At 40.8% G+C, this 24,286-nt stretch overlaps 1 protein-coding gene across 1 annotated transcript in view; it reads left to right on the top strand.

The window, feature by feature from the left end:
* The first annotated feature begins 433 nt into the window (after positions 1-433).
* The window catches only part of ntrk1 (neurotrophic tyrosine kinase, receptor, type 1), a 52,463-nt gene continuing 28,610 nt past the window's right edge, over positions 434-24,286 (top strand). The window contains exons 1-11 of the mRNA XM_080896711.1: positions 434-823; positions 8,290-8,364; positions 9,413-9,484; positions 12,575-12,643; positions 14,148-14,296; positions 16,858-17,000; positions 17,602-17,743; positions 20,165-20,491; positions 22,606-22,620; positions 22,730-22,788; positions 22,877-22,979. Of these exons, the coding sequence (XP_080752837.1) occupies positions 627-823; positions 8,290-8,364; positions 9,413-9,484; positions 12,575-12,643; positions 14,148-14,296; positions 16,858-17,000; positions 17,602-17,743; positions 20,165-20,491; positions 22,606-22,620; positions 22,730-22,788; positions 22,877-22,979 (1,351 nt within the window). The 5' untranslated portion in view covers positions 434-626. The remainder of the gene's footprint in view (positions 824-8,289; positions 8,365-9,412; positions 9,485-12,574; positions 12,644-14,147; positions 14,297-16,857; positions 17,001-17,601; positions 17,744-20,164; positions 20,492-22,605; positions 22,621-22,729; positions 22,789-22,876; positions 22,980-24,286) is intronic.

The following is a 24,286-nucleotide window of genomic DNA, read 5'->3' as shown; positions in this document are numbered from 1 at the left end:
CATGAACCTGCCAGCAATTGGGACACAGTCACTCCCAGAGCGCTGTCACTCCCGGGGCATAGAGATCCATCACTGCAGCCGGATGTTGCTGCAGTGGGGAGAGCGTGAGTCCGCTGCTGTATACATCCAAGCACCCAAGAGCCCTGACTTCTTGGCTTGGCTGGCGGGACAGCAGACTTCTCACCCGGGAATGGGGGAGGAGGAGGAGGAGTAGGAGATGAGTTCACCACCGACCATATCCCCATCTCCTCTGCTCATTATCATCAACACACACCCTTCACCTCCACCCCTCCCTCTCCCCCTTTTCTGAGGTGTCTGGTGACTCTGGCCCGTGGTATATTGCTCCTCCCTTCATCGTGGAGGAGAGAAAAAGAGGCTGCAGCCCACTACTACCATGTCCCAAGGGCCCCTTTGCTTGCTTTGCCTGCCTGCCCCTCCTGCTGCTCAGTACAGCTGTGGCTCAGTACCAGACCCTGACCAGCTGGGATCTCAACCCTTCCAGAGTCAAGAGGAGGATTGTGTGAAAGCTCTTCAACACTCTTATTCACTCTGCATTAGCTGAATTACACTGACTCTAACTACAACTGCCAAGGCTACTGGTGGAGCTGAGGAAATCCTTTTTTGAGATGGCTATGGCACCTCGGGCCCTGGCACTTCTGCTGCCCCTGGTGCTCATCCTGCTGAGCCCGGCACCAACTCCCACCCTGGGCGGATGCCCATCGGCTTGCCGGTGCTCTTTTGCCATGCTGCAGTGCCTGGAACCCAATGGCATAACCAGCATCCCGCCGCTTGCTTTGCAAGAGAGCGAGAACGTGACAGAGATGTGAGTACGATGTGCACCTGCTCTGCATGTTCCTCTGAATGAGCATGAGTGTGTCAGATGTGCTCACATGCCTTGATGTTGGTTGTCAGCCAAGCTTGATTTTCTCAGTTTGTGTTCACCTTATGTTGTCACTAAAACTTGTTTCAGTGCCAGAGTTTTGGTTTTAATGGGGCAATTTTCCAAAGCCTTCACATCTGATGTGAATTCTCACATTAGGGCCACATTTGTAAATAATTTGTGGGCTTTTTTCAGTTTAAGAGAGTTTATATGTCTGCTCTGGGTGTTTAGCTCTACAGTCATAGCTAAGGTTGTGCATATGCGTGAGATGGAAGCAGAAGTAGCCCATAGACAGAGTTCAGTAAGACACATTGACTTTATTCTTCTTTTAATGCTAATGCGTTATAAGTTTCTGAAGTTCAAATGCACATGTACTTTAGTTTTTCATTATTTTCATATTAAAAAGTCAGATACAGCTTGTACTGTGGTAAACTGGTCTGTCACAACGCTGGTGATGTCTGGTTGTGCCTCACAACATCTTCCATAATTTCTCATCTCCAGAGAATGATGTCATTGCTAGCCAAATTTAGGTTCCTCTTGAGGTAAAATAAAGCTTCTGCTATCTGAGATGCATTAGAATGTCAGTAATTTAGACACTTTGGCTATTGGCAATCAATATTGGATCTGGAGCTGACAGTAACTGCCACAGAGTGATGGAAACTGATGTCTTCCAGCCAGTCTGTGTCTGTGTCCCTCAAGATCTTCAGTGGATCTCCTCGCTCTACTTTTGGCAGTTTCAAAGTTTGACCTCTTTTTGCTGATGATATCTCAGGTTTGAGTGCAAAGTTTTCAGAATAATACAAATTTATCGCATCACATAAACTATGTGATGATTTCTTGTTAGTTATATTTAGGGGAAGGAAAAAGAAGTTGTAAAGGTGCATTATAAAGTTTAGGTGGAAAAAATATTTACTTGATGTGTCATAGTTAAAAACACATACTAGACTATCCAAACCATGTGTAGAAAGTATTTCTTAATTTTTGTGGCTCTAATATAAATTCCATTCTTGAATGATTGTCTGACCCGCTAAGGTTGGTCTGACCGAGTACGTCTTCCTTTAGTGGGCTTCAGTATGTTGGTAAAATATGAAATGGAAGATGGCTGATCTGTTTATTTTTTATTTATTTATTTTTTGGTTAGTTAGTTCTTCACAACCAGACATCACGCTTTAAAAAAATAATCACCCAGCTGATTGACAGGCAGGCCCTGGGGAATGTGCTTGAACAAAACTCATGAATAACTGAGATGAATTGAGATTTCTCAGTCTGCGACAGCATGTCTGCAGCAGATGACTGTTATTTAAAATTGGCTTTTTAAAACTTTGCACTGAAAAAGAAGTAGAAAACTGACCACCTGTGATTCAAAGAAAGCTGCTGTATTATTATGCAACCCGCCATCAGCTCCAACATGGAAAATTAAATGTCACTCTCCGCACCGCCACGCTGTTCTCTCTTTGTTCCAGTTCCCGGATCTGAGCAATTAGCACCTGTTAAGGAACTAAACTTCTGAAATGCTATTTCGTTGGAGAAAGTCAATCCACTGCCACTTTCTACTTCTATTCACCTATACTCCCCTTCTTTTTTCCACTGTACTATAGCCCCTCTATCACACCAGGTGTTTCCTCGTATCTGCAGCTGAACATGCTTGGTAGGGCTCAGGTTGAGGCTTGACATTCTCTCTGAAATCAATAAGCGAGTGGGCTTCTGTTTAGCGTGGTGCTCTACATGCCAGCAAACAACAACACTTCTCTGTATTGGCGGTGCAAGGGAATACAGCCGATATGTGGAACAAACAAGGGGCCATTAACTGTGGAACACAGGCTGAAATTCATCATAAGCTGAGTTATAAATTCAATTTTGTGAATTGCCAGTCAGTGCCCCCACCCGGGAACAATAGATGATATACAACCCACTTGGCTCAATCCAATAAGTAAGGGCGATGGGTGATCCTGGGCCCACCTGCCCTGTAATCATATTATTGCTGTGTGGGTCAATCAGACATGAATAAAAAGGTTTGTGTGTTGCAGCTGACATACAGCGAACTGGGAAGTTGAAACAACAGCACACGCTGAAAGTGACCATCATTAATTAGAAATTAGCACAGGTATGTTTATGGCATAGGTCCAGTCTTCTCTTTCTTTCTTTCTTATTCATTTTTTGATTGCATAACCTCCACTTTTGCTACAAAATGACACATTTTTCAAATCTGTGAATCATAAGCTGTAGCATAACCATAAATTATCGAGAGCTGACCTTTCTATTTGGTGTTTGCATGCTCATCTTTTGCCTTTGTGGGTCTTTTCGGGTTCTCCTGTTTCTTCCCACAATCCATCGATGCATGTTAGGTTAGCTGGTGATTCTAGATTGACTTTTTCTGTGGATTTGACAGTTAGGGAAGGCTGGTGACCCGTCCAGGGTTATCAAAAGGTGACTGTAGTTACTGTGACGTCACCTATTGGTTTCTGGCATCCCATTATGAAGCCTGGAGATGAGCATTTCCTTTCATTTTGAAACATAGTATCACCAAGATTTACTAAGTAGACTTCTATGTTTTATTTAGAGTGACCGGAAATGAGTGACTGGGCCAAAAAACTTATCAGGAAAGTGTTTACCGGTGTGAAGTCAGACTTTTATTGGACCAAAGTTTTATTGTCGTTTCAGATAAAATGCACATTTAAGGCACTTTAATTTTTCCAACAGAGAAGCTAATCCAACCCCAACAAATAAATTCAACATCAAACCTTTATTAAGAAAACTGGAGTGGAGCAGAAACCAAATTGTGGAGTCTAGAAACCCCCGTGCCTACATCCATCTTTTATATACCGTCTATGGCAGCAGTCCCCTTTTATTCGCCACGGACCAGTTCAATGTTAGACAATATTTTCACAGACCGGCCTTTAGGTGTCGCAGATAAATACAACAAAATAAAATGATATGACCAAGACAAAACCTGTGGTATTTTTAAAATATAATAATAAATGAGAATTCACAGTGTAATTGTGTAACTTTATTAGCAGCGTCCTCCTGAGATGCACCAACAACGTTGAGAGTAACATCCTCCTCTCTGCCCCTTAATGCTCTCTGGTTGCTATGGTAATGCCTAGATATTTTTTTCAAAATAACAAAAACAACTACAACACGGGAAAAGACCCAGGGAAACCGAGTTAACGATAAAAACCCTGAAAACCACAAATTTCACACCCAAGCCCCAACTCTCACAGCCCGGTACCGAACGACTCACGGACCAGTACCAGTCCATGGCCCGGGGGTTGGGGACTGCTGGTCTATGTCACAGCTAATGTCATTTCAGCAGAAAAGTTAATTAAGCAAAAATGTAAATGTTGTTTGATGTTTAGAGCAGTGATATCCGATATCCTTGCTCTCAGGGATTGCTTGTAGATAATCTGTCCTCTTAGCTTAAACTTTGGCTATCGTCAGCGTGAGCATCCATCACAAGGATGCATGACAGAAAGTAAAGAAAAGCATTATAGGTCCCCTTCAAGCAAACAGCATTCATCAGCTTTTGAATCATATGTAGGATCTCACCTTCAGGGTCGTTCTACACGTCCTCACATAGCCCTTTCAGCTCATGTCACAGGTTTTGTTGGAGGAAAATGGTTTGTTAGTTAGCACGAAGCTTTTCTCAAAATATCGTTTCCCATTTTAGGTAAAGGTTGTATTTGTGAATCTTTTTTTTAGCGGCTTGGATTGAAATTTCAACAGCTGAACTCTTCTGAATAATTTGCAGCTACGTAATCATTGCTGAATGTTTTTAGTAATTGCATTAATCAAAAATACTCTTTTACCTCAGTGAAAAATATTTTATTTTGAAAACATGATATTTTCAGTGTTTTTATTCTTTGTAAGTATTGCTTTTTTATTGCCTAAAATGTGTTGGAGAAAAAAAGATCACACTGATGATTTAGAATTCAAAAACTCACTAAAACTTATCAAATATGGCACACTAGGCATTAAGGGGTTAAGATATTTGATTATCATTCAGTGGCATTGTTTCATAGGTACATAACCACTCAAATGTTTGATCAGAAAGGCCATAACTGACTGTCATTAATCCAACTAGTGATCATAGATATTTATTTTCTATTTAGATATACAACAGGTTTATCTAATGCAACTTCATCGTATCAAAATACTAATTGATCACTGAAAGAAAACATTTTCTGGTTGTGTTAGCACAGCCTAAAAGTCCTGTGCTGATTAAGGAAGCAGTTTGGCTAGTCGAGCCTCTGGAGCTTTTTGTGGGTTTTATGAGAAATTACTTTCTTTTGAAATTTGTCAATGTAGCCACAGGGTGGCTGTGGCTACATTGTAGCTTGCCATCACCAGTGTGTGAATGTGTGTGTGAATGGGTGGATGACAGGTTGTGTAAAGCGCTTTGGGGTCCTTAGGGACTAGAAAAGCGCTATACAAATACAGGCCATTTACCATTTACCATTCCTGGTCTAAGAAATGAAGGCTATTCCATGTGGAAAATTGCCCCCGAAAATGGAAGATTTCATAAAACAGTGTGTACTACTCCCATCAGAGAGCAGGGCAAACCGGCTCTAAACAGAATAGAAAGAGAAGTAAGAGGCCACAGTGCACCGCTGAGCAAGAGCACATCAGAGTCTGAGAAACAGATGCCTCATAGGTCTTCAACTGGCAGCTTCATTACTCTCAAAACATCAGTCTCAACAGTGAAGGGCCAACTCCAGGATATTGGCTTCTAGGCAGAAAAAGGTACATGTGAGATTAAAGACTAAAGAGAACAGATAGAAATGGGCAAAAAACACAGGCAGTGGGCAGATGATGATGATGGGGAAGGGTGTTATGGACAGATTCTAATGTTTAAAGATGTTCCCACTAATGACACAGAACATGATATTTTGGGGGGTGTTGGTGGTGGTAAAGTGGGAGATTTGTACAGGATAAATCACTTCATTGTACAAGACCGTGCAATATCTTATGGATGTTAATTGGTTTGAGCCAACAGGACAGTGGCACAAAGCACAGCTCCAAACTATGCAAGAGCTATTTAGAGAAGAAGCGGTCAGCTGGTATTGTCTTCAATGGAGTGTTCAGCACAGTAATCATATCTTGACTATGTGCTCATCAGACCAACTAAACCAATTATAGCCTCAACAGGAACCATGGGGTGAAAAATGGATCCAATGCACAAGTGGCAAAAACAGCAGTTATTCAAGTTGTCAAAAGCAAGTCAGTTCCCTTAGAGCTCAGCATTAAAAAGCATCAACGCCAGCAACAACTCGCAAGTCGTCGAAGAATGCACATTTTTCCTCGAGACCGGTGGTAGCCAGTTGGTCACTGACTGGCTTCCATGCTGGTGTGACTGGTGCCTAAAGTAAACCTCTGGCTTTGAATAACCAACATGGCGGGTGCCAAAATGCTAAAATTGAAACTTCGAAATGCAGAGGTGAGGCGAGTTTTGCAAAAGCAATGTTGTTTACTGGTGTTATTGCTCTCAGTATTCTGTTACTGTTATTTTTCATAGTGACAGTTTGTTTTTTACATTTCTGCATATTGTTTCATCTATGTACGATAGAAGTGCGTTAATACTGCAGAGAACCCATCTTTAAATCTTTCTTATTATTTGTAACAAAAAACTTGTGGTTGTTTAAACATTCCCTTTCTATGTTTCATATTCTTCTCTATTGTGCTTGCCTCAAGGCAGTCTCCAGAAAAGGGCATTATTTTTATATTTTCTATTGATTCTGGCCATTTGGTTCATTTTACACTTTCTGAAGGATATTATAATGCATTCAACAAAGGGCTAAAAACACTCACATAAATAAAATCCTTCAAGTTTTGTATCTACACATCTTTTTAAAAGCCCATTAAGTAAGTGTCCTCCTGAGCAAAATGAGCAACATTTATATGGAGCCTAGCAGGGACTGGAGAGTTGGAGAAGGGCACAGAATGAGGTGGACAGATCTCCAGTGAGATCCTTGGAAGGTCTAAACGGGCCATCTATTCAGATATCTCCTGAAAAGAGCTGGCTGTCCTTCCATTGAGTGCTACATCGATCTGCGGCTCACTAGTTATTCTGAGGTAGGCTCTGTCTGGAAAAGTGGAAAGTGACTCATTGAGAAGAATTTCCCGTTCGCCTGGCACATCTTAGGGCATTATTTTTCCCCCCACATGAGTGGCACATTCGCTTTTATTAGGCTTTGCCATTTGTGCGTCCCTGGACTTCTTGCCAGGGTTTGTCATCTGCTCTTAGTCTGTTTTGTGGGTGTTCAAGTTCCAGGGTTGCATGTCCCAAACTGTTGTTACTGATGCTTTTTGATATAACCTTCATTAAAAAAAAACCTTAATTATATTACACTGGACCTTTGTGCACATCTGAAACAACCTATTGTAGCTCGCTTTCCACTCCGATTAAGACAACTTTATTTTCTGTGCTCAAAGTCAGAGTGCGCGCCTGAGGTGACCATACTAAGAATATCTGCTCTCACTGAAAGTTTGAGCTTTTGGTTGATATGAGCTGATCTCATCACTTGAAATTTAGTTTGATCTTTGTAACAGCATACATATGAGAGAACATTAAAGTATAATTGTTGCCTTTTAACTAAGAAGCTGGTATTTGTATAACGTTGACATACTGCAGGTCAGTTTGCTAAGAGTGCAGAAAAAGTGTTTTAGCTTTTGCTCATGTGTGACTTCCAATCTTTTGACCGGATAGTATATTTTCATATCTGTTTAAGATAACTCTCATGTGAGGTAGATCTGATACATGTCTGACATACTGACCCGAGTGAAGAACCACTGGGATGAAACTGGTTTCCATGATGCTGTTCACGTCACATCAAGTAGCTGCCATTGCTCTTCAAAAGGCCATAGTTACAAAGGTGGCTGGGATCCTCTTCCTCAGTGTCATGATGCTGACTTCAGTGGCTTCCAGGTTTATTTCTGGACAATGTTTCGTGTGATGTTTTTGTTACTGTTGTTTTGATTGTTCAGTTGCTGCAATCTTATATTGACTATGCATAAAATAATTGTTACCAATCAGAGGATAAAATCAAATCTGAAATATAAATCCTGCTTTAGCTTCTTTTTGTTTAATTTAGAAACTTTATGTCTTTTCATCGTGTTTCTTGGGGGTTTGAGTACAAAGCACCTGTTTTTTTAAATGTAGTTATTTCTCCTTGTTGCTGTTATTCCTGCATCTTTCCACTGTTGGAATTCCCCCAAAGAAAACGACTTCTTTTCTGGTCTGAATCAAGTTCAATCAATCCTTTTATTAGTCTTTTTTTCTTTTGCATATTTCCTATTCAGTATGAGCTTACAGTATATGAATGTCTACATAACAAAAGACTGAAGGTCACAACACAATACCTTCATCTAACTCTCTCTCCATCACTTTCTGTCGTCCTTTCTTTATTAACTAGTTACATAGAAAACCAAGCCAGCCTGGAGAACATAACAGAAGTCGACCTTATCTTCTACAGAGAGCTGAAAAACCTGTAAGTCATTCTTTTCTCTCAACTTATTTTGAGTTTGTCAACCTATACAACTGACTGATCTGTCCTCTTATCATTGTTGTGTGTGTCAAGTTTTCTATTCTCACACTATACTTCAGTCAGAAAACTGATGTTTGAAATGATTTTCCTACAGCAGGAGAATAGAGGTAGACTGGAGTCTAGGCTCTGAGCACATTACTTCCCGCAGATATGATTATCTTGCTCAAAGCCTACAGGTGGATGCTTAGGCAGAGGAGGGGTTGAACCAAAAGGGAGTGATGAAGGGCAGCAACACTCACATATCAGAGGGATAGATGGGACATTTTTAGTTTAAATAGACTCACAAAAGCAGGATTGGTTTATTACCCCTGAAGAAAGTGAGGCATGTGCCTGAACTAGTTTGCAGGATTTGCTCCATTTAGTGTTTACTCTATTATGAGACAGAAAGAAAGCTCAAAGCTAAGATAAAACAGTCAAAGCTTATTTTTGGGAACAAAATTAAGCTCCAGCCTCAAAAGTATGTTCGCATACTTCCCAGACTGTGTATCTGAAAGTGAAATGATCTTCTTACTTCTGAGTTTGTGCAGAAATAGACAAACGTTGAGGTTGTGTGGTGATGCAGTGGTTAGCAAGAAGGTCATAGGTTTGAATCCGCTGGCTGACTGAGACCTCTATGAGGATTTTTGCATGCCTGCATGGGTACTCTCCTGATACTCAAAGGACTATGATGTTGCATGCATGACATGTTTGCTAGTTTAACTGGTGATTCTAAATTGGCTGCAGGCGTGAATGTGATGGGCTGCTCCAATGTTTACCCCACCTCTCAACAAATGATAGTTGGGATCGGCTCCAGCACCACCATGCCACTCTAAATTGAATAAATGGTTAAGAATGAAAGGATGAACTAAAAGTCAGATACACTGTGTTCAAAATGATTAAACGACAAGGATTAAAGTTGTTTTCTTTCCAACAAAGAAAAACTTGATTATATTCCAAGTGTTTTTTTGCTTCTTGATTTTTCATGTTCATTGTGCTTTATCATCCTCTGCAGCACAGTCACATTTTGCAAGCTGAGGTTCATCTCTGCCTACGCCTTCCAAAACAACCTCAAGCTTCAGTATGTGTAAGTGTCCTTGTTGATACCGAAGGATTGTGTTCCCCGTGTCGTGTTTTGACCTGTGGGCCGGTCATCCTGTTTGTCGCTGTCAGTCAGCCGGCTCTTTGCACATGTCACATGAGATTCAGACAGCTGTGTCCTCCAATCTGGAAAATCATTTTGGATGCACATTAAACCATGAATGACTTTTTTTTTTGCATTTTATTAAATACATATTAGTTTATACTTTCATGGCTGATTATATTATATGGTACTTTTAATTCAGTTGTCTGCCTGTGCAAAACACAATTAATATATAGCTTCAGCTTTCCATATTATGTGGATTTATGATCATTGATTAGCAAGAAATTGAATATTACATGGATCAATAGTGAAAATGGTTCATAGCTGCAGTCCTAAAGTCAGTTATTACTGATAAAATATCTGCAATTATAAAATTTGATCCAGTTATAACCACCAAAAAGCTAATTAGCAAGAAGCCTCATTGTTAATTACAGCCTCTACATTGTGTTGCATGAAATTATTTTTTCAGTCTTTATTTTTCCAAACATTGTAGCTTCACGGTCCATTCCCAGCAATAAATAATACCAGGAAGCCTTATCGACCGAAACCATCAAATCTGTCTATTCATCAGCCAGCGACCCTTATCGCCACCATCTTGTCCTCATCATTTTACTGAGCGTGTGCAACATGTCCAGTGTTGTTTATCTGAAAGACAGCCGGGTTTCGAGGACCATAGATGGAGGGGTGGTGGTGGTGGTGGTGGTGAGGCAGGCAGGGTGAGCTCAAGAAATTGGAGAAGACATCCACCAGTCACCTTTTACTCGCTCACTTTGGCGGATTATCGACAACTGATGCATAATAAATACACTCCACTAAGGGTCCATTATCACTTAATCAATATTTCACTGTGGAGGGAGAGGGCGGCTGGGTTTGGGTGGAGTGTAGGGCTTTCTGTGTGACAGATGTGTTTCTGAGATTAAGGCTGACTGATTGCAGCCAAACTAAGCACTGAGCAGGGAAGCTCAGTCGACTCCAACCCCTCTTTTCTCTCTTCCTGCTCTCATTGTTGTACGAACAGCAAAAATGCATTTTGTAAAAAATGCTCATATAAATTGCAAAAAGAGAAAAAGAGAAACGAGCTGCTGTTCGTGCCTCTGCTCTGCCCCTGTGGACCGGGGGAAGAATCGAGTCTGGTAATGGATAAGCCCCAATGGCTAACCCATCTGACATGAACTTTTGGGGGCAAGGAAAACAAATAATTGAACCCTTGGTCCTGTCAGAGTGATTATGTATTGGTTTCCATTTGGACGCTCCCCAGTGTGGCTTTCTGTCATCTTCAGAGGGAGGTTTATTTACAGGCTGATTCCTGGGAAGTCTGAGGATCATTTGTGGTGATATTCAAGTGGCCTGAGAGGATTGACTAAAGGATATGTAGCATTCGATTACAGTGTTATTATTGTAAGTCGGCATATACGGTATGATTTGATTCATCACCATATTTGAAATGTTTTGAAATCTTAACGAGGAAACAGAATAAGGAGTGTGTTTGGGTTGGTAGGTAAAATGAAAAAGACTCCCGTTCCTACATTTGAGGTCTGGCGTATTGAAATTTGAGCTAAATTGTAGTGGTAATAGTAGATATTGATGATGCTGTAGACAGCTAACACCAATGTGATGTCTCCGCGGCGTGAGGCACAATGATGTGTGCCCCATGCAAAGATGTTCATGATGATATTGCTGATGTACTGAAGTTAAATTGGCCTTCTTATACTTTTATTTTACATCAAACACATGTACACATAAGGCTTTAGACTGCTCTGAATGCTTGATTTGACACTGTTGTGTTTGTTCTTGGCTCCGTCTGATGTCAGTAAGAGCAGATATTCTAAATATAGAAATCTCAGCCACACAGCAGGGGTGCAGCCAGTCAGAAAGTTAGCTTAAAGGGAGGATAGCCCCAAGGGAATAGGACAGGCTTGTTAAAGACAGCTGTCGAATGGAAAGGCTGCACTGGATGAAAAAAGGAAGGATCAGAGCAAAATATGTCCCATTTAAAAAGAGAGATTATGTCATTGTAATCTTTATTTTCTTAATCATCTTAATTTAGCATGTTAACAATATTAGCATGTTCACTGTTACAGCTAAGGCTGGTAGGGATGCAAGTAATTTTGTGTTTGTTTAAAACAAATTGTAACCTATTAAAACTTTCTCAAAACACAGTTGACCTTCTAAATGATCAGAAACGCAGAATTGATGACATTTAAAGGAGCATAAATGTCTGCTCCAAATTTAGCAGCAGTTCATCCAGATGTTTAAGAGACGTGAGACATACAAGTTAAGATAAAGAAAGAGTCTGTGACTCATTCTCATTGACTCATTCGCTGCCTTTGCTACAGCCGTTTGGCCAGTAAAAACCCAGATGTCTCGGCGGTTTTCATAGACATTTTTCAGACATTTCTTTGATACATGTGAAACTTTTTTTCTCGATATGTATTTCTTTAGCGTATTTGACTCCAAAGAATTACTGCTGGGCCCTGTCCCTCGCCCCAGAAGTGTTTGCGAACTGAACTAATCACCTAATGTACTGAACTCTAAGCAAACACTGAGAGATGTGCCGGGGGTGCTTGTGAATGTGGCTTCTCGGCTGGTGTGAAATACGTGCCAAGGTAATTGATCAGGACCCATTTGGATGCATTAACGTTTTCCACTGAGTGTAATTCAAGGCAGGTACACATTGTTCTGAAAGCGAGCAATCAAATCACAGCGTGACTCAACTGCAGAACAGGACCAGATTACTACAAAGAAAAATAACATATTTACTCGAATCTTTCCTTTATTTCGACTCGTATTAGCTTTGTTTTGGTTTGTTTTTGGAACCGCGCTCCTTCACAAAGCAACATTTGAACAGACAGCACAATAAGACAACTATTGTCTGTCTGTGCTGCTGGAAAGGTAAAATCCAGACACAGCAAAGATGTCACATGTAAAAGCTTAAGGTTAAATGATATAATGGCTGCATATCAATGGAAAATGCAACAAAGGAGAATTAAGAAGTGTTCACAATGTCACCTGTCTTCTCTTTTTGTTTGACAGAAACTTGGCATCAAACTCTCTGGAGCACATCAGCTGGAAGGTGTTTCATTTTCTGCCTCTGCTTAACCTGTGAGTCTATTTAGAATTTGGAGTAAGAATACTCTCTGTCATCTAAACCATTTTAAATTTGTGTTAGCTAGCGTGGTAATAAAAATGTAATAATTTTCAAAGGTACAACTTGGGTAAGCAACTGTTCTGCAGCAGCAGACCGCATGAAAAAATATGGCCATTAGTGCCAACACATGACAGAGCTTTGTGGTTACCCTCATAGTTGACCTCAGCTCTCCATCCACACAGTGTGCATACAGTCAGTTGGTCACATTACCTTCACAGAATTGCTCTACAAGCTTTAAGTTACCCAAGTTGAATTTTCTGGATAAAAATAGAGTGCATTTGGAAGAAAACTTGACTGCACCAGGCGCAAGAACCTGCAGCTGGATGGCTTTGAAAGTGTGACAATTGCAGAGACAGAGAAGGAGAGCACAATCTTTGGAGTTTTGATTATACTTTGCACCAGAAACTCATATTTCAGAAGTCAGAATGTGTGTTTTATCCAGCCTTCGTATATCTGTTTTCCACTGACTGAGTGCTGGAGCTGATGCAGGGGCTGTTCTACGCTGGTTCCTCTTCAACACCAGCCTGCAATTGGAAACATTTTTCCAATTGCAGGCTGTTGATTCTGTTCATCTGGACGTAGAGTTTTCAGTGGGTTAAACGTTTCATAACTAATCCAAGTGACTTCTTCACATCATGTTTGCATCAAGACAATTTCATTTTGTCTCATTAGTTTAAATTCATTTAGTTTCTAGACTAGATATTCTTATTTCACTTAGTTTTTATAATTTGAAAATAGTTTTAGTTTAGTTTTTATTTAGTTTCAGTGTTAGTTTTAGCCCTTTAAATTATTATTTCTTATTTTTGGAGGGCATACAGGTGTAAAATGAGTTCATTTGTGGATTTCACCCACTTTACTTAAAGTTGGGCTGCAAGTGAGCTGGTCACTCCTGAACTAGCAACTGCCCAGTATAATATGGTCATGTGACCAGCATGTCAGGCCACAGTGACCTCATGGCCCAGTGCTGTTCCTGCTGTTTCTGTTTCTGATGAGAACTTTGGTCAGTTATACTTTTGCTGTTAGCTTTTTCTAGCCCAAGGACAGAGGTGTTATTCAGCATGAAACTAAACTAACCTGGGAAACAGTCTTTGTGCTACATCTATAACTACACGTCCTTAATTGTTGATTCAATTCAGAGGTGAACATATTTAGATATTGTAAAGTTAACTGCTTCTTTTCTGAGTTGATTGTCCTCTTTCAGCATGTAGTTTGTAAGGTTCCTGAAAGTATAGAAGCTTGTCTGTACGGTTATTTTCTAATTAAAGATAATTCTTCAAGGATTTATATCAATTATTTTATACATTCCTTGTCATGCACTTGTATTAGAAGCTTTCAAATGAAACACTTGGAGGGTATTTGTATATAACAGTGAGTTAAAACTGTTTGCATGAGGACTGAACGTGTTTTTGATTCATGTCTAATAATTTCAAGTCATTGTTTGTTGGTTTCTCTTTTCAGCGTTTTGAGAGACAACCCTCTCATTTGCTCATGTGAGCTCTACTGGCTGAAGCAGTGGCAAGAACGCGGTGACCTGGATAACCAAATGTTGTCTTGCTTGTCCGATGGCGAGAAAATGTCCCTTTTCAATTTGATGATAGAAAACTGCAGTGAGTATGCGTTTCATTGTTTCTTGTTGAGAAAGCTGTAAAAGGTTTGACACCAGTCAGCTGTTGTGATTTAACACAAGCCAACAGGTTTTATGACATTACCAGTAGTTTATTGGCAAGTCATGCTACACGTGTGCTGGTTGCACACGTGAGATCTGGTCAAAGGTTTGGGTTTTTGTTTTTAAAAAAAATAATGTTCTCACCTCATGCGCAGTTAAACCCTGTTTGCCAAAGCGAACCTCAGGCTTCAGATTGTTGTAAATGTTCGATTTTCAATATTTTTCTCCGTCCTTCTGCCTGAGCTCACACGACTCAGCACTGATTTCCTTGTATGCTCTGGCTCTGCCATAGATTTTAAATAAAAGATGGACTTAGCCACAGTGATGTCACCCAGTGGCTTCTAAACTCTGCATTTTGAAGCATCCACTTAACTTTATGGCCGTCACAAGTCACCATATTTGCACAAGAGGATGAAGTTATATAGACTTTATGAGCACATTGCACAGCTACACAGTCCTGCTAAGTAACAGTAACTATTAAGACTTATTTCAATAAAGCTGAAACACAAGCTTAAAAAATCAGACTCGCTGCCATAAAAACAAGGAGATGCTTGCATGTATTTATGTTTTATATCCTTTTTAAAAAGCTACTTTTATTCCTTCCCAGTTGGGAGGTTGGGAGTCACCTTACTACCATGACAAATATAGACCCTTAATCCTAATCTTATTGGATAGTCTGTACATCACTATTACCAGTCACTATTCATTGGTAATTACATAAATAAGTAGAGCATAAGACTGCCTGTGAGAATCAGAGCACTCAGGCTGATAAAGGTAAGCCTCTACTTAGTCAAATGGGTCAGTTATTAAAAATGTAGACTTAAATAACTGTTTGTGGTTTGCCTAAAAATCTTTATTAGTGCTATGATTTGGGGTTTCTAACTATGGGAGTCTATAGTGATCGTCTAGATCAGGGGTGTCAAACTCAAATACACAGTGGGCCAAAATTCAAAACTGGAACAAAGTCGCAGGCTAACGTTAATATTTATTGTAATATATTTATTCCTCCAGATATAAGAATGAATCTTTTCTTATGGACTCAAACACGTTTTGCTGAAAAACTGAATATCGAACAAGCAAAACTTAATACTAAACAATATATATATTAGCTGTATAATACCAGTAGGCCAGCTCTAATAGTGATTTGGTATGGCTTCGCGGGCCAAATGTAATTAGTCTGCGGGCCAAATTTGGCCCGCGGGCCAGAGTTTGACACCTATGGTCTAGATTTTGGAGCCAGTCTCAAGTGGCCACTCGAGGAACTGCACTTCTTGGCACTTGAGCCCCAAATTTTGCTTCTTGTGCTGTGTGTGAGATGAGGAGGAAGCCAGGCGAGGAGCAGCCAGTCAGAAGAAATTGGACTTTTTATGAGGTTGAACACCAGTCGAGATGTGCTGTATGTGAGAGCCAACAGAGTAAGATCACACATAAAACAGTCTTTAACTGCACGCTTACTAGTAAAAGTGTACTGTCTCATTGTGCCAGTATAATAGGGTAGCCTTTTAGAGCGAGTAAGAAGCACCTTTGCCTAATCCAGTATTTCTGAGAAGTGAGAATGTTTCTTAGAGAGCGTCTCTCCTGTGGACTACATGTGAGAAAGGTCAACTCTTCTCCAACCTGATTCTTCAGAAATTCTCCACAATTCATGTGTGAAAATGACACAAGATAAAAAGCATGTTTTAAATATGTGAATAACGCGAGGCTCAAGTGGAGCCCCTTAAAAGTTGCAGAGCTGGAAATGCGCAGCCTGTAACACGACTTATGGATTTTTCTTTAGGGCAGAAGTTGAAAATGTAAGAACTTGTTTCATTTGTATTTGTTAAACCACATGTGGTGGAGATTTATTTTGTAAAGTTCATCAGATCGGGGCGATCATGGCTCAAAGAGTTGGCAGTTCATCTTGTAACCGGAAAGTTGCCGGTTCGAGCCCCGGCTTGGACAGTCTCGGTCGTTGTGTCCTTGGGCAAGACACTTCACCTACCGCCTACTGGTGATGGCCAGAGGGGCCGATGGCGCGATATTACAGCCTCGCTTCTGTCAGCCTGCCCCAGGGCAGCTGTGGCTACAACTGTAGCTGCCTCCACCAGTGTGTGAATGTGAGAGTGAATGAATAGTGGAATTGTACAGCGCTTTGAGGGCCCCGAAAAGTGCTATATAATTTTTTAATCATGTTTTGTAAGCAGTATTTGAAATAATGCATCTACTTCAAATTGTCTTGAAAAATAATATGTTTTTGTTCCTATTCAGGATATAAAAGGCTGCAAAAAAGCAGGTACACCAAAATGTGGGGAAGAAATTGGCTCAACATTGTTGCTCTAATCACATACAGCAGGAACTTCTTGTTGCCAGGAAACATATGAGAGATTTTGTCCCTGTGCTGTTTTTCTAAAGAGCTTTGGAAAAAAAAGAGGAGGAGTTCAACTCTATACTTAGTTGCACCATCACAACAGCAACCTGTGTTTATTGCTATGTACTCTCATGCTGTCTGTCCTGCACTCTCAGGCCTGCCTGAGGTGAAGATTACCGCCTCACAGGATAAGATTCTGGAAGGAGGCAACCTTACATTCGTATGTGAGGTGGAAGGAAGTCCCACTCTCACCGTGAGATGGCAGACCGAGGCCCTCCACTCTCACTTTTTTACCAAGGTAGCTGAGAATTTTCAGCATGTGCTCAACAAATACAAAATTAGTTTTTCTTTGTTTTTTTAAGATGTCATAGTTTTTCCTCTTCCTATGATCCCCGATGGACTGGATGATGCTCAGATCAGAGCTCTGTGTTATGAAAATTGACTTTCTACTAGTTTTTTTTATTAAATTTAAAAAGAAATTTTTAAATTTAGTCTCTCTCCCCAACCAGATGCGACAGATGGCCCCGCCCCTCCCTGAGCCTGGTTCTGCCAGAGGTTTCTTCCTGTTAAAAGGGAGTTTATCCTTCCCACTGTTGCCAAAGTGCTTGCTCATAGGGGGTCATCTGATTGTTGGGTTTTTCTCTGTACGGTCTACCTTGAGGTAATTGCTGTATCATTGTAGTCAGGGTTTTTACATTGTGGTTCCATTTCTGATCTGCTGTAAAGCTCTTTAGATCAGCTACATTGAGCCTAAAGTGACATAAATCACCTTCAAATGCGGCTCTCTAATCTATTGATCCGTACTAGAGTAAATTGGGTCTCATTTCATCGTTGTAACACGTATACCTCCAAGCGATGTATTTGTAGTTAAACACCTTGTCTGTGTGTGCCGGCGGTAGCTGCAGGAGAGCAGAGACTCTGCGCTGGAGCTGGTCCTTTACCTCACCAACGTTTCCTCCAAGGACAACCTACACAACCTGACTTGCGAGGCCGAGAACCAAGCTGGGCCAGGGGAGAGGATGGTGCAATTGGACATTGAGTGTAAGTGCCTGCAAAATAAAACCGAGCTCTTGAAAGCTCACAGGCTCAATACAAATCGTCGGGCTTAATGGAGGTTAGGGCGAGAGCACACTGGGGCCATTTTCTAGTGCAGGCAGGGTGGACAGCCAGAGAAAGGGAAAAACGCACTGCACTGATTTCTTCTAAATGCCCCTTCTACAAATACGAGTATGTACCCACCATGCTTCTAATGGAGCTCTCTGTCACCTGCCACTCACTCTGCCGACTGGTGAGTAGTGTTAAAATAGTATAAGTGAAGTGCAGCGGGTATGGCTTGCTTTTTAATGCAGGGATACAATGAGAGGACAAAAGAAAGTGAACTCACCTCACCTTGCTCTTAAAGAACTCCTTCACCTCATGTACTTTTAAATTACACTTGCAGCTTGACCCTGGAGGTTTACTGTTGTTTTCTCCTTTCGGATGCATTAGTGCATCTGGAAGTTGAACAATGAGGAATGACAGCACCCAGCGGTCCCACTGAAGACAGAGTCAGATGCATTAGTGATACATTACTGACAATACTACCCAAACAATATCATATATCACCAACTCAGTGACACTCATTAGAAAATAAAGCCAAAAAGAGCAGGGGCGCCAATCAGCTGAGGCCAAATGCACAAGCATCAAGGGACAGATAATGAGCATCAGGAAAATGAGGCTGATAACCCGTGCTAAGATCTGATTTGAGCCTGTGCTAATGGACTTTTCCCTCCTACACCGGAAAACCGCTTCATCCGCAGTGATTGGCAGTCTGTAAATGCGTTAGTGCAGCTAATCTATCAACATCGGCCCCCCTGGTGGACGGACACTCGTTAACCGCTAGCCCTTTAATTATTCTTAATTACCTCCCAGAACAGTGGGTGTTTACTGCTGAGTGGCTCTCTGTGCCATTGATTCATGGTACTCGTGTGGCTTCCCTTTCATATAAAAGAGCTTTTCTAAATTGTGCTTTTTTTTAACTTTAAGTCTGAAAAGGTGAAAGCAAATCATCATTTTTGTCAACATCTACTGTCCCAAAAGATGGTGTCTTGCCTGCAAAGCATCCAGTTAGCACCGACTCTACCTGGACTGGGGCCAGAAATCATTTATTGTGTTTGCCATGTTTCACAATGTTCATTGTATAATTCTGCAATGAAGTCTGAGAACTGGCAGGCTCATTAAACATAATTCTAGCCTTCCTTTTCACCCCTGCAGTGAAATTGCTTGTGTAAGATTAGCAGAGGTCGCTAATGGATGATTAGTTAAATGTGATAAATAGCACTAATTTTCACTCGGTGTAACAGACTTTAGCGAGCCCTCGGTAAAGAGACGAATGCCTTGGTATCTCCTTAGCGCAGCACTTTCTGGGGTTGGGTCACGGGTTAAGAGCAGCAGAATGACTCGTGCACATCAGGGGTTTCTGCAGTCGAGAGTTGTGTTCGATCTAAACAAAGCCATTTCCTGTAACTTCACGTCCAGAAGAGCTTCCAGGTAGCATTTGTGGTCAGGGGCACGACAACGACCAGGATTTCATTATTCATAGCAGGTCAGCGCAGGTTTGCAGTGCAGATGGAGAGCATTGATTCTTGGAAACTCAGAGGCAACCTATAGAGTACTGACCTGCTTTGTTATGTGTGAGTAAAATGCACATTCAGCATAAAATCAGGGCTGAGCATATATAATTATTATTTGACTGTAAGTGTATCTATGTGTATTTCGTGGGAGAACTTTTTTAGTATGGGCAAAGTTGCAAGCATAGACTGTATACAAAAGATGGACATGACCACAGGTCGAGTGTCTTGTTATTTTTTAAGTCAGGGTTGGCTTTGATAACTTTGATTGATATGTTGGTTGCAATAATAAGACTTGAAACAAATGATTGAGACCTTAAACTTGTCAGTAAAATGTTAATTTGGGTCATAATTTAAGTGAGCTGTAGCCTACAAAATCTGACTTCCTGACTTTCATCCAGAGAAGTTCCCAATGAGGTAATTTCATTGGTTAATCTTTCTCTGATTGATTGTTTTGCCTATGACTGAGTGTTTTAAGTCAGACGCAAAACCACAGAGTCTTTATAGATGTATTATATTATATTATGACTATGTTGTATATAATATTAAGTGCTTAGCTGAAAGACTGGAAACGGGTGGAACCAACTAGTCAGATGCAGTAGAACTGAGCTAAGCTAACTGTCTGCACTACACAAACATGAGGATTGAGTCAATATTCTCATTGAACTCTTGCCAAAGATTTATTTCCCAGACTACCTTTTTTACTTTCTCAGTTGATTTTTTCCATCTAAAAATACATTAAATCAAATCACCAGGACACCATAGACAGTTTTTGAGCTCATCTTTTCTTTAGAAACTCATTTATGTCTGTGCTCTGCTACTTCACAACTCAAAACTCTGTGTCTCCTCGCAGTTCCAGTCAGAATAATCTTCCTGAATAATGCTGTGCCGCAGCACCACTGGTGTTTTCCGTTTGCCGTGGACGGCAATCCCGAACCGAACATCACCTGGCTTTACAACGGCAAGAAATTAAACGAGACCAGATACATATACACGCAGCCCATCGTAGATTCAGGCGATGGATCGGAGAAGCACGGATGTCTCTTCCTTGACAAGCCAACCCACGTCAACAATGGCAACTACACTCTGATTGTGGAGAACAAACTGGGAAGAGATGAGGCCACCGCACTTGGGTTTTTCATGCACAACCCCTTTGACAATTTTGAGGGGGTAATTCCATGTGAGTTCCTGTTTTGCTACTCTAAACTAAACTACTCACTGATTACTAATTATCTCCTAGAGTCATGTCTCACTTGGCGCCATCTTGAAACATCTTGAAAGCCAACTCTGAGCACATTATTTGGCCAGTTATTTTGAGGCCTTATCCAAATGAGCCGGGACATAAAACCTGGATGTGTAGAATTATATGTTTTATTAATGATAAATGCTACTTTAAAAGTTTGCTGATATTATACCAAAATTGTAAAAGGTTCTAATTCTGCTTTAATATCTTTGTAATCACTTAAATGTTATTAATTAAAGTCATTAGAAGTTGTTCATCAACCTGTAATATCAACTATAGCTGCTGGGTTTCCCTATGGAAATCACATTAAATCCATTACCTACCAGAGATGAAAGAATTTGCAGACATCTTAATCATCACGTGTAGAATAAATATCTTTAATTCATCTCCAGGTTTTCTTTGCATTATAAGTCACTTTAAAAATCAATCAAGTGAACAGCGTATGTGCCCGTGCACTGCAGTGGAAACCACTGATTACCAGCCTGATTCCTAGATAGGGAACCAAGATGACCACCATCATCTAGAGAGGAGGCATCTACTCTTTCCTGGTGCCAACCTGTCACATATGCAGCTTTGTGTCTTTGGTTTAAGTTTGAAGGAAGAAGAAGGGCATGCCTTTTATTTTGAGCAGTTATGTTATTTATGGAGGTAACCTGCTATCATTTAATTTATTGTTTTGGCCTTGGCCTACCCTGACATTAATTTAAACTCCCGCTTTTGTGGCTCTGTGATCAATAAATACAACATATATTATCTGTGGTTCTTGTGGCTGCTGAGGGCAAGGGAGATGGATGCCTTTTATATTGTGTCTTGGCTGCCCGTTGATGGGGTTTAACAACAAGGTTGGAGGAAAGTCCACTGGCAGCCATACTGGAAAAGCCTTCAGTCAGTTATTTGGACGGTTGGTCGCTGGGACATAGAAAACTGTATAGAATCACCACAAACTACACATGGAAGCCCCAGGAAGCTTACATGTGCAAAAATCTACATCTACCTACGTCTTTACTATGATTATCAGCATCGGCTGCACAGATCACAGTTGAGCGACAGCCACGAGGCCGGTGGAATTTCATACGCTGAATGTGAGACGTCAAATCCAAATGGAGAACGCAACATTGCATTCACAGGAGGGTGATGAAAATATATAATATATAAGAAATAATAATAGAAATAATCCAACCATCCATCCATTCGCTACCGCTTATCCTTTTCAGGGTCGCGGCTCCCAGCTGTCATAGGGCGAGAGGCAGGGTACACCCTGGACAGGTCGCCAGTCTGTCGCAGGGCTAACACATAGGGACAGACAACCATTCGCACTCACATTCACTCGCACATTCACACCTAGTGGCAATTTGGATTATCCAATTAACCTATCCCCACAAGTTGCATGTCTTTGGACGGTGGGAGGAAGCCAGAGTACCCGGAGGGAACCCACGCAAACACGGGGAGAACATGCAAACTCCACACAGCTGGGATAGGCTCCAGCGCCCCCGCGACCCTGAAAAGGATAAGCGGAAGCGACTTTATAGTCTTTATATCTATATCTATATCTATATAGATAGAGAAAAAATATATATATATACATAACTAACAATGCAACAAATGAAGAGCTTAATGAAAACAGAATGGAGAAAATGATATGAAGTGTTGATAAAGAGCAAAGGTATCATCTGGACTTAAGTGTGAGTGAATTATATAAACTGTACGATGATAGTACCAAGTTATGTGCCGGGAATTCATAGCAGTGCTCAAGGTGTGTTATTGCCCTTCAGTGTTAAAGTGATGAGGAGTGAAGAGGGAGCACATTAGATATCTGACAGAGACAATAATGTAAGTGTCACTTAAAACTAATTGATCGTCATACTAGTTCTGGGGATTCTTTCTATGTCGTGAACTGAAAGGTGTCGACCTTACTGCATTGTGATTCAGTGTTTGATATGTAGAAATAGCCAAACTAAACAGAGTGAATGCACCGTGAGAAGCGCATGTTGCATCATGGTACTCTGTGCTGTTTGCTCATAAATGTGTTTTGTGCTTTTCCCACATGCAAGACGTCGTGGGTCAAAGTAAGTGTTCAGTTGATTTTGAGTCTATAAAATATCTCAGCATGTCCTTTGAACACTGAATGGAGATCTACGTGTCATTTTATTTGTTGCTCTCACTCCTGCCCCGCAGGTCCTACAAACAAATCAGACATGGACGTCACAGAAAACCCGGAGAGTCGGATGTATTTGGTGCGTCTGTGCCAACGCTTCTCAATCCCAATGCAAAAGCAGCAGCTAATGAGTGTTAGTGACTGAAAATACAATGTTTGTTTGACAGGTGTATGTGGCCGTGGGTCTCGGTGTGTTTGCTTGCAAACTTCTGCTCATCATGGTTTTGGTTGTCTACAAATGTGGCCATCATTCCAAGTTTGGAATTCACAGTAAGTTATTTAAGTTTGACTGCAAGCTTGAAATTAGGCACGAAAGTTAAAGGAGAAGCCTGATGACACTCGTCTTTTAATTGGAACTGCAGTCACAGACAGTAATTAGCTCTAATTAGTCTAACGGCTATTTCCATAATAAGAATCTTAGCTCTGTCAAAAGATTTAAAAAAATAACTTAATGGGGCTTTTAATGTTCACTACTTATTGTATATTAAGTCTGTTGCTTCATCGTGACTGGAGAAAGGTGAAAAAGGACTAGTTATGGTTTTAGTTATTCCCTAACCTGCCCGAGAAACTGGGCATCTAACCCCAGGATATAAGAGCGATATCAGGCTTCTCACCTATTGTGACTGTATCGCGCATGAATGACAAATGTCAATAAATGATATGACTGGGACAACTTTTGTATTAAAAGGAGTTTGAGAGGACTGAGTGAGCTGCACCTCTGCAGCTGCCTGCCGCTCATCTGCCTGAGGTTAGCGGCAGACTTACACATGTGCCTTATGACAAGTCAGTGATATTCATTTCCGCTCAGAATTAGACTCCTTCCTGCCACTTCAGTCACCTATAATTTGGTTTCTAAAGGTTGAAAACTTTTCCCAGATGTGTTGCAAGACTTGTATTTCTTTCAGTAACAATGTGCTAAAAGGTTATTATGTTTTTTTTTACTTATTGCAGAAACATGTTTTCATACTCGAACTTTTAGAGTCGAAGGGAGAAATGAAAGTAAAAGCTTTGGTAGGAAAACACTGACGTGCTAGAAAATAAATGAATTATGGAAGGAGGTAGGTTTATGCCTTGTTGGCATGCTGTCAGACATCCATCAAGAAAAAGTGACCACAAACATTACACAAACGGATTGTGGTCACATGAAGCACAGGCTTTAATCACATGGTTTTTCTATAATGGACAACAGTAGCTCTGTTTTATATATATATTTGCATCTATGAAGATTGCATTCATTGCTTCCATCAAAACACACCTGGATCCCCAACCAAACACTTTGTTCAGTTGTAACGGGAGAAAATTGTGAAGATTTTTAAAAGTAATATAGATGTATTAGAGTGAACGGAATCTAAGGCTTTACATGATTTTTCTATGCGCGCCTCTGAAGAATGTATATGGAATAAGTCAAATGTTCTGCTAAGTAACTGTTTCAAATCACAGATGGTTCTGTCAGTCTCTTAAAAGGTAATGCACAGGAGAGACGGACTAATATAGGATTTCCACTGAGCTGTAACTTTGCTCGCAGGCAGCCACTGTGTCGGCTAAAGTGCCTTAATTATTGCACGAGAACGGCGGCA

Source organism: Rhamphochromis sp. 'chilingali', assembly GCF_963969265.1.
Source record: "Rhamphochromis sp. 'chilingali' genome assembly, chromosome: 11".
Lineage (NCBI taxonomy): Eukaryota > Metazoa > Chordata > Actinopteri > Cichliformes > Cichlidae > Rhamphochromis > Rhamphochromis sp. 'chilingali'.
This window is presented reverse-complemented; position numbering and strand designations above follow the sequence as displayed.